The 15,832-nt window shown below is 40.7% G+C and overlaps 1 protein-coding gene across 2 annotated transcripts; it reads right to left on the bottom strand.

Moving 5' to 3' along the window:
• Window positions 1–434: 434 nt before the first annotated feature.
• On the bottom strand, window positions 435–14,375 carry dync1li2 (dynein, cytoplasmic 1, light intermediate chain 2). 2 transcript variants are annotated; one of them, XM_062381980.1, is made up of 13 exons: window positions 14,186–14,375; window positions 13,332–13,405; window positions 12,759–12,875; window positions 12,425–12,655; window positions 9,018–9,181; window positions 7,534–7,627; window positions 7,244–7,379; window positions 6,985–7,096; window positions 6,801–6,860; window positions 6,196–6,240; window positions 5,942–6,059; window positions 4,714–4,860; window positions 435–3,859 (listed from the first exon to the last, which is right to left on the bottom strand). In XM_062381980.1, the coding sequence occupies exons 1-13, from the start codon at window positions 14,260–14,262 to the stop codon at window positions 3,843–3,845; spliced, it is 1,392 nt and encodes a 463-aa protein (XP_062237964.1). In that variant the 5' UTR covers window positions 14,263–14,375; the 3' UTR covers window positions 435–3,842. The 2 variants fall into 2 exon arrangements, with proteins under 2 accessions (XP_062237964.1, XP_062237955.1); XM_062381971.1 differs by having other exon boundaries at window positions 435–3,864; window positions 14,186–14,371.
• Window positions 14,376–15,832: the final 1,457 nt, after the last annotated feature.

Below are 15,832 nucleotides of genomic sequence, written 5' to 3'. Positions count from 1 at the left end.
AGCAGAATCTGCTTCGACTTGTCGGGGTGAGCGGAGAAACATTTTCAGGGATTAACAGTTTGTAAAATAAAAAAAAAAGGTTAAACCTAAATTTTCTTAGCTGGACTGATGCAACTCCACTTCCCTGTGCTTTACTGCCCTCATATGGTTTTTAGTGGGAACAAACTGTTGCCCAGGTTAATTGCTGAGGGCTGGAGATGCTGCAAAAATAAAAATCGACATCACTATGTAGCGTCTATACCTTTGGTGGAGCTCATGATATTTATCACATGTGAAAATGAGCTGAATGCATTTGTTTAAGGGCAATAACATTAATGATTAGTAATTTTGTTTAGTGTTATTGTATGAGATGGATTTTGGGTTGTGAAGCTATGAAAGTGGTAAAGGTTTTATATCATGAAAAAATACAAAAACAAAAAAACAAGACACAAAAATGTTAGTCAACCACAGTTTGGATTCTTGGTTTTATTGAAGCCAGGGGTCTGATAAACATATTCCTTATCTTTGTCGGTGTGAGAAGCGAGAATCCACGCGGCAGCTCAGAGGCTACACAATTGTGTTTTAAGTGATACAATCAAACTTCTTAATTAGTTCAGGACACAGAAGAATGCAGCCAGCCACGTGTTTACAATATCATGATATCCTGAATACAAAAAGTACTGGAAGCAGAAGCTCTGTAGTCTCACATCGATGCAGACTGTCGATAGTGGTCGAAGGCCATTCAGTTAGGACGTGAGGAGGCAGTTGCTGTCAACTGACGTCCGAGTACAAAAGTTACCATCATCTGGTCATTGTTCCATCTTAGAAGCAACATCCAATCTTTATGAAGAGTTTAGTGCAACTTTGAGACAGAGCAGCATGAGAGCGCTTCATTCCACTCGGCTAAATTCCAAATTCAAAAAGTGTGGTTCTGTTTTGTATGGACAAATCAGCGCAGTCAGAGGGGTTAGGGTGACATTACAAAACTCATTTTTAAAAGGTGAAAATGGCCAAATTATATATATTTAAAAAAAACTGACGCAAAACATGCCTGTGTAAGATGTAAAAAGATACGAAGGGATGTTTCATGAGCATAAAAAAAAAGGACGACCCTGAAAATGAATGGACATTTATTTGGTTTATCTACTTCAAGATGTCCCCCGAAAAAAACATTCCAAAAGTGTAATGACAATCATTTCCACGGGGTTGACATTGAACATACAATATCACCGGCAGAAAGAAATTATTCCATGGTTAACCACAAGGGGCACTTTCCATAACTTAAGCAGCAAATGCAGATAAACAATGCAGTTTTAAGGTGTAGGTTAGATTCTACGTTCTTCGCTAAATGATCTAAAAAGGTAAGGCAAGAGAGAAAAATATGCATTCTGTGTTTTCAACTGTAGCAACAGGGAAATGATACAAGTGTCCATGGAAAAGTGCGAAAATAAACATGTGGTGGTTCTGCTCCTGGCTGTTCTGAAAATTGTGCTTTATCCACCTCGGATAACAGACCCTCAGGTGCACGTCCCACCCAGTCACAAGAAATAAAGAGAATTAAAATAATAAGAGCTTAATTGGGATCAAAAGTAAATCATAATAGTTGAGTAGCATCATGCATGTTGTGGTTATTCCCTTACAGAGTAAATGACGTTGAACCTAATTGCATTTGTGTACCAGTTCAGTGAATTTGCCCGATTCTATCAGAACACAATTATGGCAGGTTTTCTTTTTGACTTCTCACATCGCAGATATGGTCGAAATAAGGCATTTTTTAGGGTGTTAGTCAAAACAGAGATCAAAGGCAGGTCTGACATGTGGAATGCAAGAGCTCCATGCAACAGTAGGACAAAAAAAAACAGCCACAGATTAATCCTATGGATGATTATCATCTATAAAAGCAGTGATTAAGTATCTTTGGTTCCATGTTCCAATTCCCGTTTTCTCCTTTTTGCTGTTATTTGAATAACAAACAGCTGCTCTCTTCACACATCCCATTTATCTGTGAAAGCTACTGATTTTCATTATCCATTGGATTAAGCAGGGCCTTGCATAAAAAACTCAAGTATGATAACATGGCTCCATGAAACCATCAATATTATTACAGATGATTTGATATGGTACAGTTAATGGTTTTACTTTAAAAAACGAAAAGAAACTACATAACACAATTAAGCAACCCCCTTAAGGACACACAAATGAATTAGGAGCATTCCTGTGAAGGCAGGGCGCCCAGTGTGACAAAGTGTTAGCTGTACATTGAAGGCAAAGGGCGTCGTTTTAAAAAGGGCACCGAAAGAGGCGGAACGAAAAAGATCTGTCGGGAAATGAACTGGTTTCCTACAGGGATGTGTCTCTACAACGACTTCATATAGAAACGGGGAATGTTGTAACTGACATGCGAAGTACAGTGTGAATAAACCACGTGAAGCCAAAAGGGGAGGACAGTGCCGTCAAACACTGAACTATACAATATCTCATTTTGTTCAAACCACAGAGAAGTGTTGTGTGTGTGTGTGTTTCGGCTGCAAAGCGAGTGGTTTCAACTACAGCGAGTGTTCTTCTGAGGGACCCAAAAAGTTCCACCCTGTGGTCTCTTCTTAATATCAGCAGCCTTTACAGTTTTCTATGAAGGCATTCAATCTATTGCTCTATTGAACACTAGTAACTAGGCCACAGAAACTTTTCATTCTGAGAAATAACAGTGACCACAGGCTTGTTGTACATTAACAAAAATGTAAAATGAAATAAATTATTTGGATGACAAGAAATGGACAAAAACCGATTGCGCTACAGGGCCTCTCCTCTTCCGCAGACGAGCACCTCTACTAAGACACGAACAGCTAACTGTGCGAGGCACTTAGGAGTTATAGTAGGAAAGATGCTGCCCACCCCCTCCCCGAATATACATACCTGTAGCTAAAGAAGAGATTCTGTTGCAACCTCTACGAGTCTCATATAGTTAAAGAAGCCATTTTCAGAATTTGGACAGAATTGCATTTTATACAAAATCCAGATTAAACGAAATAATTTTATATTTACAGAATCCTTCAGGATGCCGAGGTCAAATGATATGATATGCTGTCAGCTATCTGGACTTGTCACATTAGTGTCATGACGTGAGTGGCATTTTATCGCGTTAGGTGTTGCAGATCATGATGTTTCATTAAACCGATAAATGGTGCACAAAATAAAATAAGACAGAACTTTGTATAAATACATCAGTATCATATCCAACATTTTTTGCTTTTTACATACTACATATGTCTGCAAATACTTTAATTGCTTTTTTTCAGTGAATATATTTGTTGTTTAAATACCTTTCCAATCGCAACCGAATTCCTTCCATCAGATAATCTGAACCAGAGGCCACAGGGCCAGTATATTTCCACTAAACCCATGAGGAGAACATTTTCTACCCCCAAGACCCTTGGTGCCTGCAGCCGAGCACACCAGGCTGTCTGCCAGGGAGTGTGCACACATTTCCATCATCCCAACATCCCTCACAAAAGAACATTTACACTGGAAGAGAGGACAGAAATAAAGCCAAGCCCTCAACGCGTTCCATCTCATTAACACCTCCATCTTTGTCATCTCTCTCTCCTCCAAACTCACCAGAACACCAGCATATCTGATAGCATCTCAAACTCATTTCGGTGACACCCATTTGTGTGCAGACTGATATAGACATTGGGAATTTGGTCGTTATTTAAAAAAATGTATTTTTTCCAAAGTATTAACGCAGTGGACGATGCAGTCGCTTTTGTTGCCTTCACGCTTCGTTTTCTGTCGGCGGTGGGATGTTGTTGGCGGAAACCATGGAGTCTTGTTTGCGAGTCATTCTGTCCAACTCGGCCTGGACGTCAGTCAAACCCGGCTTCTGCCCTTGGGAAAAATAGGAGACAAAGCCCAAAGGTAATCTCCTGTAGCTTCTGTGTGTTCATAAATAACAGTTTTCTATGGCCAGCAAGCAGAGAGATGATGGGGGGGGGTTGGATGATGATGCGGTCCCATGCTGGAGCTGGGTGGCTCCCTGCCACAGTTAACACACATGCAAAATTAATCATCGGACAAAGGAATCATGTACTCATGCATTATCCTTTCAGCTGCGTCTAACAGAGATGTTAACAGTGCTCAGCCCTGGAACAACAAGTCATATCAGTGGTCTCAGACACAGAGATGAGTTATAACATGATTTCCTTGATATTTCCCTGGGTAGATTCAGCTATATCATAAACAGTATTTGACTTTGTTATATTTACCAAATATAACAACGTTTCAAAAATGGGCAAAACGTGCAAAACAGCCCAGGTTACTGACAAGAATTAGTTGAGCAAAAAGCTGTGGGACATGGTGTGGAGTGAGTGACATTAGTTTCATGGTGACCCTCATGGTTTTGAGGTTTTGTGCATACAGGCCTGTCACATGTTCCCTCGGTCGACAGAAGTTCAGTCAAAGAGAAAAACTTTTCTTTCTTCCTTGTTTAACGTTCTTTTTCAGGCTGCCGAGATAAAACTCCAAACGGGAAAATGCTCCACTATCAACAAAAGGCTTTGTTTCTAACTCCTGTTATTTTAAGACTGCATGTTGTCAATGCTCTGAGATGGATGTAAAAGCACAGAATGTCAATAACACAACTGTTTCGATAATAGGAAAACTGTAGACCTGCAGGGAACAAGTTTTTAGAATTGAGGAGGTTCGGAGGCGAGGTGCATTAAATACAAAAGGTTTTACCTGTTTTCTTGGCAGACCCTTGCACTCCAGCTCCCACTGCTCCAGCTCCGGGGCTTCCAGGGCTTCCTGGACTTCCTGGGGACCCGGTCTTTTTACTCAACAGACTGTTGAAGAAGTTAGCCAGCACTCCCTCACTGGCAGCCCCCGCTGCATGAGAAAAAAATTGCTTTTTAAATGAAACCTGCTTTTCTTTTTAAAATTGTTAAAGCTAACAAGATGACAAAAACAACTTGGATACATTTATAACTTATAAATGTATTTTTAACAACCATCACCCACAACACTTAAGAAATGAGACACAATTGAACTTTTATTGCTTTGAACATTCCTCCCAGTCTGCATGGATTTAAACAGAGGGTTCTTTTAAGCATAATGAAATGCTTCAAGACAGATTGAAGCAGAGGTGATCTTAATTTTATTCTGAAATCTGAGCCTGTGCTCTGATCCTAAAAGACGACAGGATTTACTAAACCCAAGTCAAGACGAAGGGGGACAGCTGCAGATTGTCCAAATGTGGTTATATACAGTGTTGTGTGTTAATAACTTAACATTAGTTTTTGTCTTAACATTCAGTCAATTATGGAAAAATATTTGGTCCACGTGACCACTGACTCTCATAGGTTCACCATTACAGATACACGTTTGTCTCAGGGCGATTTCCAGTCCCACAGACATACGACTCCCTCTATCTTAAGTAGTAGGTGCTTGATAAGGATATGAAAACATTCAATAAAACCTCCTTTATCAGGCAAATATGTCTTGACAAAGTTTTGAGAGAGTGAGAGCAAAGCTTAGAATATTTAATGTTAAGTGTAGTAAAGGTAAACTGACCATTAATAAATGTAGTTACAGCCAACATTCAAGATGGAATGTAAAACCCCCTTTTAAACTAAATGATGGAAATAAAGTCAATATTTCTGTATGGCAACATCTGGAGTGCAGGAATGTTAAGTGTATAATATTTTAGCTTTTACCGCTTGGGGGCAGTAGAGCAGCAATTCAAAGAAATGGGTTAATTCTACAAAACATCCAAGACTTCAACAATTGTGTTCAAGGCAGTTCTATTGCATGGTTGTAAGTATTTTAATTAAATAATTGTGTAAGATGAAATAGTGTTTTGAAATCAGTCGAGGTAATTATGTCACCCACTGAGACAAACTACAGAGCACTGGAGTGTAATGTACGGGGTCACTGGATGTTGAAATATATGACCACTAAGAGATCCTACCTTTCATGTTGGGGTCAGGCTTTTTGACTGCAGCCATTGGTGAGCCGCTGGTCGCAGTGGGTTGGCCAGCTCGACCTGCAGGCCTGGGAGACGCAGACGATGGCCGTCCTGGAGACTCCTGCAACACAGAAACCCAGAGTGAGACCGTGACCACAAACAAATCGCTCAGTTTGAGTATCCGGAAGGAAACATGATACATTTCAGAGGAAAAGGAGAAAAATAATCCACCGGTTGAGGGAAGTTAAGACACTTACTGTTGCCCCTCTTGTTGGTGTGGCTGGCTGCTTTGCTAACATAGACTGGACAGAAAAAAACAGAACATAGTTTCACTCAGGTCTCAGGAATGGTATTCCAACAATAGGTTTATATTCACAGTCAAATGGAAAGCACAAGGCCAAATTGAACAAATTTTGAATTTTCTGGAAGTTTTATTTTATTCAAACAGTAATTACCATTTATCTAATTTTGAAAAATCGACACATTTATAAAAGGACAGGAACTGAACACATCTATTCACGTCTGTACAACTACAGTACAATCTTTTAATTTTGATAAATTAAAATTGGTGCATTTAAACAGAGGAGAAGCCAGAGACTCGCTTAAATGTGTTTTTTAACTTCCTTCCTGGTATATTTATCCACAAAATAGGAAGCAAAGGCAACATTACTCATCAGTTGGAAGTTTCAAATGTTCCCCAAAACATGATTACGATAAACATTTGTTGCCATACAAAATTCCTTGAGAGGATCCCCAGCTATCTAGTTGTTCACACAATTTTAGCCAAATTTTTATTTGACTAAGAAAAATTCTCATTTGCTGGAGAAAGAATTCATTAAATATGGAGGAAAGAGACTCTTACCTGTTGCTTCATCAGAAAAACCTGCTCATCCTCTGCATTTATCTCTTTATCATGAACCAGCTGCAAAGAGGAGCATAACAGAAAGAGAGAATGGCAGGAAGCTCTGAAATAGTTGATGCTGCATGTGTTTATTTATTGGCTTAAAATATAATTGTCACATTTTGTATTTGCAGTATTTGCATACCTTCCGAACTGGAGGCTTTGTGATAAAATCTTCAAAAGGATCTTCGGGTCTGACTGTTGAGAAGTTTTCATGCAAAATCCCAATCTTCTTCTCATTATCCCATCCAGACGGACTAAAATACAAGACAAAGGTAGATTAAAGGAAATGCAAACTGTACATTCTGCTTTAGATAATTAGCTGATGGCACGGCTGCTGGTGGCTGCTAGTAATACTGAATCAAAACTAAACAAGCCATGACAAACTTAACTAGAGCACTTACATGAAAACTGCATCCTTCTCCACCACTAAGGCAGGTGTGGTGAACTGGAAGTCATAAATCTTGTGTACTAAATATTTGTAAAGCAGATCCAGGTTCTTCTCCTCTTTGACTGAGGTGTAGATCAGGCCAGCGCCATCTGTTCAGTTCAGTCAAGGCAGCAATGTAGACTGATTGATAATAACCAGAACAACATGAGCCAAATCAAACTGATGAACGGGCTGTTTATGTTTACACAGAAAAATGTAAATCTAACGGCCATGTTTCGAAACAAATGTGCATGAAAAGGATACACTGTAAGCAAAATCGCCTGACGTTGGACTGGATGAAATCAAATTGCTCCTCTCTGTAGTCATGCTCCTTCTCTAGTACGCTGATTGAGTCACACTGGAGAGAAGAACAGAGAGAGGGGGAAAGAAATGTTTTCATGAGACAATAAAATGTCAGCATTTACATGTGAACAAGATAACACTGTGCTCTGCATCTTTAAAACCCGCCGACAATAATTGTGTTTGTGCCGTGTCTAGTAGGAACAAACAGGTTTGATTCCTAGAGCTCCTAGGAGATTATACTGCACCATTACATGAATACTCAGTTCTCAGGGATCCACAAACGGACAAACACCTGCCAAAGTACACAAAACCACCTCTGTTGTAGTTCCCATGACAGTAGGTGTCTCCAGGGCCACATTTTTTCAGCATGACAAACGCACACAGACTGACATGGTGAAAACACAACCAGTGAAACCGTCAAGTCAGGCCACATTGACTGAAAAAGAAGCAGTAATGAAAGCACCTATATTCCAAGGTTTCTGCATTATTAGATGTCGTTAAAAATCACAAATTGTTTAGTTGTTACTCGTGATACTTGTCTGTCTGCTGACAGAGGGGGTGGGTGCATGTGGGTGTGATGTGGCAGTGACAGCGTTGAAATAAGAGTACTTCCTGTCCCTGGATTCCTACTGCAGCTTTCCCCATTAGTCATGACAGAAGAGATGAGGTTTAATTTAAGACTGAAATGCACAGTTTGGGAATTATATTTCAAAAGCCCAAACAGTTATAAACATCAAATAAGGCCCTTCAACAATCTTCTCAATAGTGTGATAAGAGCTAGACAGAGGCACTAAAGGAAAAAAGGCACTTTCATAATTTTCTAGCCACAGCCAACATGTGAAGCTCTGCTGATGGCAACACTGTTTTTCAGCACTGATCTTTGCCTGGAGGATGAAGGAGCACGTATAATGCCAGCTTTTTAATTAGACGATACTGCCTCACAAAGAACACAACATAATACTAAAAGCATGAATAAATGTTAACACAAATGTATCAGCGGGGAGTGGACAGACACTATGAGTCCATATGTCCTGATATCCAGTCAAGATTGCATCAGCGCTAAGTAGACGTACTGACGAGTGAGAACGGCTGTGGCTGAAGAAGGGAACTAGAATTGCCACCTTGCAGTCGTATGCCTCTGCCAACAAGTCACAGGAAATATGGTCAAAATCTGTTCCTCAAGTTAAAGCGATGAAAAACGGTCAGAAAATAGTTTTGGCAGATCATTACGTCACAGTGAAGGTGACCTTTAAACGTTATGCTATACAATTACAACATCGTTTTATCCTATAGACATTTGTGTTTGATTGTGTCATAATTACTACTTGAATTCTTGAGTTACGTAAACAACAAGTATGACTATTGACCCGCTTCCACCACCTAGTCTCTCAGTTAAATGTAGAAATGTCACGCTTCAGGCTTTCGAGGCTGTAGGAAAGATTTACCTTTGTGCAAGCTATTAGCACTGGAATGCCCAGATTGTGTGTGAGTGTGTTTTCCCCAAGCGGGAGCACAACAGCCTCGTCTTCCCCTGCTGTTGGAGCCCGTCTCTGTGGGGAGGATGTGTTGGTATCCTCTGGTTCTGTGTACTCTTGGAACGCTTTTACCACTAGAGGGGAAAAAGGGAGTATAAAAAAAAATATGTATAAATTATTTACTATACATTACTGTTAGGGAATCTACAGAGCAGCACAATAAAAACATATTAAAATGCCTTTAATAGAAGTGTAACTGACGAGTTTAAGTGACGAGTATAAAATTATGTAAAATTGTTATGGTGCCTGGGGGAAAAAAAATACATCATGAGTAAGGTCCTTTAAACAACAAAGTTCGTCCACACTGCATTTCTTCCAAAACTGGTTAATGTTTTGTTGTGCATGTCATCTTTGCTGGTACCTTTGGTAAAGTTAGGGAGCTTCTTGTAACATGCTACACACTTAACAAGTCATTTCTATCATAGTAATATTTTAGTATCATTGGAAATTGTTAACAGTTATTAAAAAATGTTGACAGTTTCTATAACAGGCCATAAGTGAAAGCTATAAGACAAATACGTGGCATCCTTTGCTTTCCTGTGCTACTGCCGCTTACCAGACATTTGCAAAGCTGCGGGGGAGATGCAAGGGGGTTATAGGCAGGAAGCCCTGGCCTACTTCCTCAGGAGCTTCGGGAATGCAATAGGGGACAGCCCACAAAGCCAGACAGACTTGCTGCTTAGAGCCAAGCCCTTTACTTTCAGACATGGGATTTAAGATATGGGCCGAGAACTGGTGTTACAAGCAATCCAAAACGCAGCCCTCCTTGGATACAGGATTACACAAATCCAGGGCATATGCACAAATATGTACATTTTCAACACAAGGACAGGAGTTTGACGTGCTGACACCTTCCACAAGCTAGATTTGGGAACATCTCTGGCCTTTTTCTGCCCTCACTGAAATATATACAAGAGGACATCTAATCCCTTACAGTAGACTTAATAGGCAGGCATCTGAGATCTACTGACGGAAAACACAGACAACAGACCATAACAATGAAAAATGCATCCAAACCTGACAATGTTTACTTTACTAATATTTTCTCAAGATGTATTGTATTGTAATGTATTGAAAGTGACTTATGGTGAAAAACATCACTCAACCACTACTTTCACTGTCATCCATTGTTCATTGGGCCCTGTATCTATCACAAGGGTGTTTGACAAAGTAGGATAGGTTTATTCGGATGATTGGTTTTTGACATGAAAACATGAGTCTCTGATTTCATGTGATTTCAAGTGATGCAAAATAATATTTGGGTGGTGAGAAACTTTAAAATACAAAGTGAAAGTGCTTTAGACAGACAGACTTTGCCCTATAACACCTTATTATCTGCTCCACAAACAAAGGTGAGGTCAAAATTTATATGATGGCTTGGCCTTATGCAAATTTTACTGCATTTTTCTCAAGTGCTTAAACTGAACAATTATATATTTAAAACCAAAGATAGTGATTTTGCTGAACTATTTACATTAATTTCTGCAAAGATGCCTGAACAAGCTAAAACAAATCTTTAGCTACAAACAAATACATCTTTGACTAACACCAATAAAACAAATATGGTCTCAGTGAGCATTTCAAGACAAACCCAGGTTGTACACCAGTGTTTAACTGTCCAGTGGTTGCTGCTGTCTTGTGGTTAAAACACTGACAGCTGTCACATTACTTGCTTCCTCTAATTTAGGTGAAAAAGACAAGTGAAAACAAAATATCAAAGTTGTTTGCTTACACACTACTCCTAAACACTGCAGCTAAAAACAATCCTCATCCCGTCACTACCACCGGGGACACTGAGTGAAATGTCTCTCATTTCAACTTGTGGTGCTGGCAGCAGCATGCTGAATCTGTAATTTGACTTGAGACCGCTCAGCAGCCAGCCTACTTCAGTTACAGCAAAGCAGTCAGAACGTCCAGCCCACTGATTCAGACTCAGTTTACGTCCCTTCCTTACGCTGCTGTTGGAGGGGAGGGAACAATGATGCAATACGACTGCAAGACTCTCTGGACAAAAGTCTCTAGCCAACACAACCAGTCTGTCTGTTTCCCTCACACATGCACACATCCACAAATACATAGTCTGACTCGGTCTCACCAATGCGCTACTGAAATCACAGGATATGCTGGGAGATGCTTTATCTGGATGTTGTGTCTCAGCTAAACTGGAAATCTGACTGTGTCAGTGGGGGGCGGGGGTTTGGTCAAAGAGAAGAAGGAGGACAGGCGCTCAAGAGATCCGACAAACAGGTCTGAAATGAAATGAAGCCTCACAAATGGTCCAAAATTTGAAGTACAACTACAACTTGATGAACACAAACATCTTCAAAAGACACTGGATTGTATAGATTCCAGGCAGTACTTTCTGTAATGTCAGGAAGGGAAACTTTAATGTGCACTCATTTAAAATCATTAAGTGTTTTCAGTTAACAATGTGCTTTAGTCATCACTTGGCCACAAGCTCCACTTTTTTTTCCTCCATATACTTGCCATCTCACACAGCTACGTGTTACCACTTGTCACTGTATTAATATGTCACATTCAAAACACTTAAAATGAAAACGGCAAGTTAACTTAATGATAAATCATTTCAGACTTCTAGAGCAGCAGCAGCAAGCAAACTTTAGAAGCAGAAAAAGGACCCACTGTACAATCCTGCAGGCTGACCTAGCTCGTCTTTAAAGCAACAATCTCAGCCAACATAAAAGATCTGTTCATAAGAGAGATAACCAATTCTAAAATTAACAGGAGAACAACATCTGAGTGCATCACACGCATTGATTTGCAGTTATTGCCTGCAGCCAGAACACACAGCTGAGGATCATGGGCCTCTCTGCTGATGAGCAAGAAACAATCCATGACAGGCTGTAATGTTGTACAGTGCTTCGCCTTCACAGAGCAGCGAGCCAGCTCTTCTTTATCCCACCAGCTGGTCGGCAATGAGTCTGGCTGTTACTATGTAATTAACTTGTGAAGCAAGAATCATTTCTCATTTTACAATTACCAGGGTAGCACATTAAACACTTAATCATTATTAAGTAGGAGTAAGCTAGATATTTTGTACATGTCTGTAGTTAGCAACAGGCTAGTTCAGTTGGCTTATGATGGATAATAACCCTGAGACTGCAGACCCCCAGAGAACATTCATGTCCACAGTGCATACATATTTCAGTTATATATATATATAGGGCTCAAACAGAAAAACTAGGTCTGAACCGAAACAAGGATTTGGGGAAAGGTTAAACCCATTGAATGTTTCATATCCAAAACCTTCCAAAATGAGAGACACGTGTGGGTGGAGAACGTCATGTAGTACTTACTTCTCTGCTCCATTTCTCTCAGGTTCTCAGGAGGGATCCTGAGCTTGTCTACGTGGTCACGCAGCACACTGGCCCACTTCTGTAGAGAATCCATAATGGTCCAGGGCCGTGACATGTCCACAACAAATATAGCTAGACAGTCAGGTAGCGACTGAGCTGAAACAGCGAACTTGAGTAGGCCTTTGTGGTATATATCCCCATCCAGGATCCACACATTGCAACGGGAAAGGTCTGTAAAAGAGAAGCCAAATCCAGTTTACATACATAATTTTTTTATGGATGTTATTTACTAAAGGTTACTGATGTAAAACAACAACAGAGCAGGTAGACTCACCGTCTCGGTCCTCATCATGGACACTTAAGTACAGATACTCAAGCCCCCTCCCTTTCTTGTTGTGATCAGCTCCTTGAAGTTTGGCCATAAGCGATGTTTTTCCTGATCCATCCTCACCTGACAGATATTTTATGTCAGTCGTATGTCAGTTGTAGCAGTATTGACACATGCATGCTAATATGATAGTTTAGATTATTGCAGAATATGCTGTGCAAATGTACCAATAAATAATTGTGCTCTCTATTATAAAAAACACATCTAAACTTCACAATACTCATCTACTCATAACAGTTTAAGGCAATAACACCTCACACACATCTTTCTGGGTTAAAAGCAGTGTTTCACAGGGTACACACAAATCAAAATGACCCAGAATAAATTATATACCCTTGGGAGAAAGCCACATAAGAGAGCAGGCAGTTTTATAAATGTGGAGTCACAAGCTTTAGTAACTTCACTGTTATTCTGCAGTTTGCGGGCCCTCCACCTGATTTAAGCTTGACTAATACAAGTGCACTGAAACCCCCTGCAGAAGCACAGGCTTCCATACGTGTGGCTTGAGAAAATACATACCAAACACCAGGATGTGTTTTCCCGATGGCAACTTTGAGGTCGATTGGGTGGAAACTTCACTCAGTATCGAGGTCCTGCAAGAAAATAACAGGACGTACAGTTAGACAAACCCCGGCTACAGAGGTTAGCTTCACAGTCGAGTGGTTCATTGACAGCTAGGATCATACTGTAGGTTCAGGTTGCTACTATAACACTAACTTGTCAGCTGGCGTTTCATGGCAATAACTTAAGATCTGAACAAGGATTATTATTCTTTTTCTTATCCCGTCGATGGGTCCACGGTATCACAAAAACAGGAAATGACAGGTCATCTGTGGTACGTTAGAGTTAAGCAGTAAAACCAAGCGGACGATCTGAATCCTGATATTAAAAGTTGAAGCTTCGTCACAGTTCGAGCCTCATGGATAGACATTGACTGGAGCCACTGTTCCTCCTCTGCATGCTTCGGTTTGTCAGATTTGGTGCTAGCTTGTTCCCATTTACGTTCATGTTTATGTTAACTAGCTTTATCAGCATAAAAAGGAGCTAACCGGCTACTGCAGTGACACTGTCAATGTCCCTGACACCACGAACGGCTCCTCTCACACCTGACAAGTCAATTCAACAACACTTCTTGTATCAGTAAACCCCGCTAACAGTGGCGCGGTGTTGTTAACCAGGAGTAGTCCGGCTAGCTGACGTTAGCAGAGGAGCTAACACACTGACCGCCCCAGCCTGAGCGCGATGCTAGCGCTGCAGCTAGCCGGGCCGGCGTCTGACCAACCCGGCAGTGACAAAGCAGAACCGTGGCGGCTGGGCTCGGACACGAGACGCCCAGGGGAGCACGAGGCTGTTGCGAGAAGAGCGGGACTCACCAGAGGGTTTGTCCTTCTTCGTCTTCGTTGCTGTTGTCGCCTGCGCCCGGGAGCTGCTTCTCCAGAACGGGAGCCATCTTCTCTTCCTACAACCACAAAGGCGAGGCCCTGCTGCTGCCTGGGCACCGCTAGCACCGCCCTCCCTCAAGTAGCCAGCGGGGTGCGCTACATTCGATCACCGCCACGCCGCGCCGGGCACACAGCGACCCTCTGCGCTCGCGACCGCTATTGATCACTTTTCAGGAGTTGATCAGCTTCTTGTACAAAGTTATGTACTAATCTATACACGTGTAGAATATAGTATTGGACTGTGGTGTAAGAGTGGGTTCAATTTGTTCACCAAATAATCGAGCCGCCCCTCTCGCCACATGCCACTACATGACATCATGGCAGTTTTTCCTTTAACAGCTGATGATGACGAAGAAGAAGATGATAACAAATTACCTTTGGTCAGAGGTTCAACACACTCACAACCAGAGAATAAACCCACATTCAGACTCTCAGGGAAGATCAAACCTTTATTTATTTATTAAATTTATATATTTATTAATTAATTAATTTGTTCATTTATTGTGGTCAGAAGTTCAACAAACGTACACGAACAGTATAAACACCGTCTGACTTTTAGAGGGGATCAAACCTGTGATTTTTATTTATTAATTGTGGTCAGAAGTTCAACATACTTCCACCGAGAATACAAGCACTTTATGTCTTTTGGAGAGGCTCAAACCTGTAATTGTTATTTATTTATTATGGTCAGAAACATGTAATATGTATTTATTTATTTGTTTTACAATTTTTTTGGTCCATTTAAGCCAATTCATTCAGATGCGACTCTGATGTTTCTTATACCAGTTTATGATTAAAGTGTCCAGTAGATGGTGAGGTTTCTGGCTGAAAACTGAAAGGGAAAAACAAAATTTCTTTTAGTAAAATCTGTAAGCAACAATTTTACTTCACTGTCGTAATATTTTTAATAACTCTTGTGCATCTGGCATTCTAACGCATCAACTGATTGAAATTTAATTCTGAGATATATAATTTTCCTTAAAGGGATATTCAGTGTTGTGCAAGTTCACACCTCTCAAGAACTAGTTCAAAGTTCAGTTCATACAAGTAAACATGAATAGTTCACGTTCATAGTTCACCATTTAAATTCTAAACTATTTCATAGTTCAGTTCATGTCATAGTTTTATGGTGGAAAGTGAGAATGAAAGTCTTAACTTGTTAAAGAAAACCTTATCCATCACTACCCCTTGCCTTTACTGTCGGAATCTTTATCAGACCGTGTGTAAAAATCCCTCTCTGCTTTCTGGCTTTCTCTTGGCATCTGTGTATGAGACCGAGAGCTGTTGTGTCGCAGGTGTGGCCTGCCCCTTTAAGGAAAGTTTGTAGTGAGTGACGTAGTGCACCAGGGTATTGTGGGTAAAGATGCTAACAGTGTGTTTATGTGTGTATAACGAGAAGTGACGGACCAACTGGAGGTTATGCGAGTGTTGCTCCTGCTGTATATCCGAAAAAAAAGTGGCAGTATTCCAAGTAAAGAAACATGTCGTCCTCCTTACTCACAGAGCGGTCCGGGCGGCTGGTTACCGGCCAGACAGCGAGCCAAGATAACCAGTGACAGGGGCGGCTCCTGGAACAGG

This window comes from Platichthys flesus, chromosome 1, assembly GCF_949316205.1.
Source record: "Platichthys flesus chromosome 1, fPlaFle2.1, whole genome shotgun sequence".
NCBI lineage: Eukaryota > Metazoa > Chordata > Actinopteri > Pleuronectiformes > Pleuronectidae > Platichthys > Platichthys flesus.
Note: the sequence above shows the minus strand (reverse complement) of the source record. Positions and strands in the feature narration are given on the sequence as shown.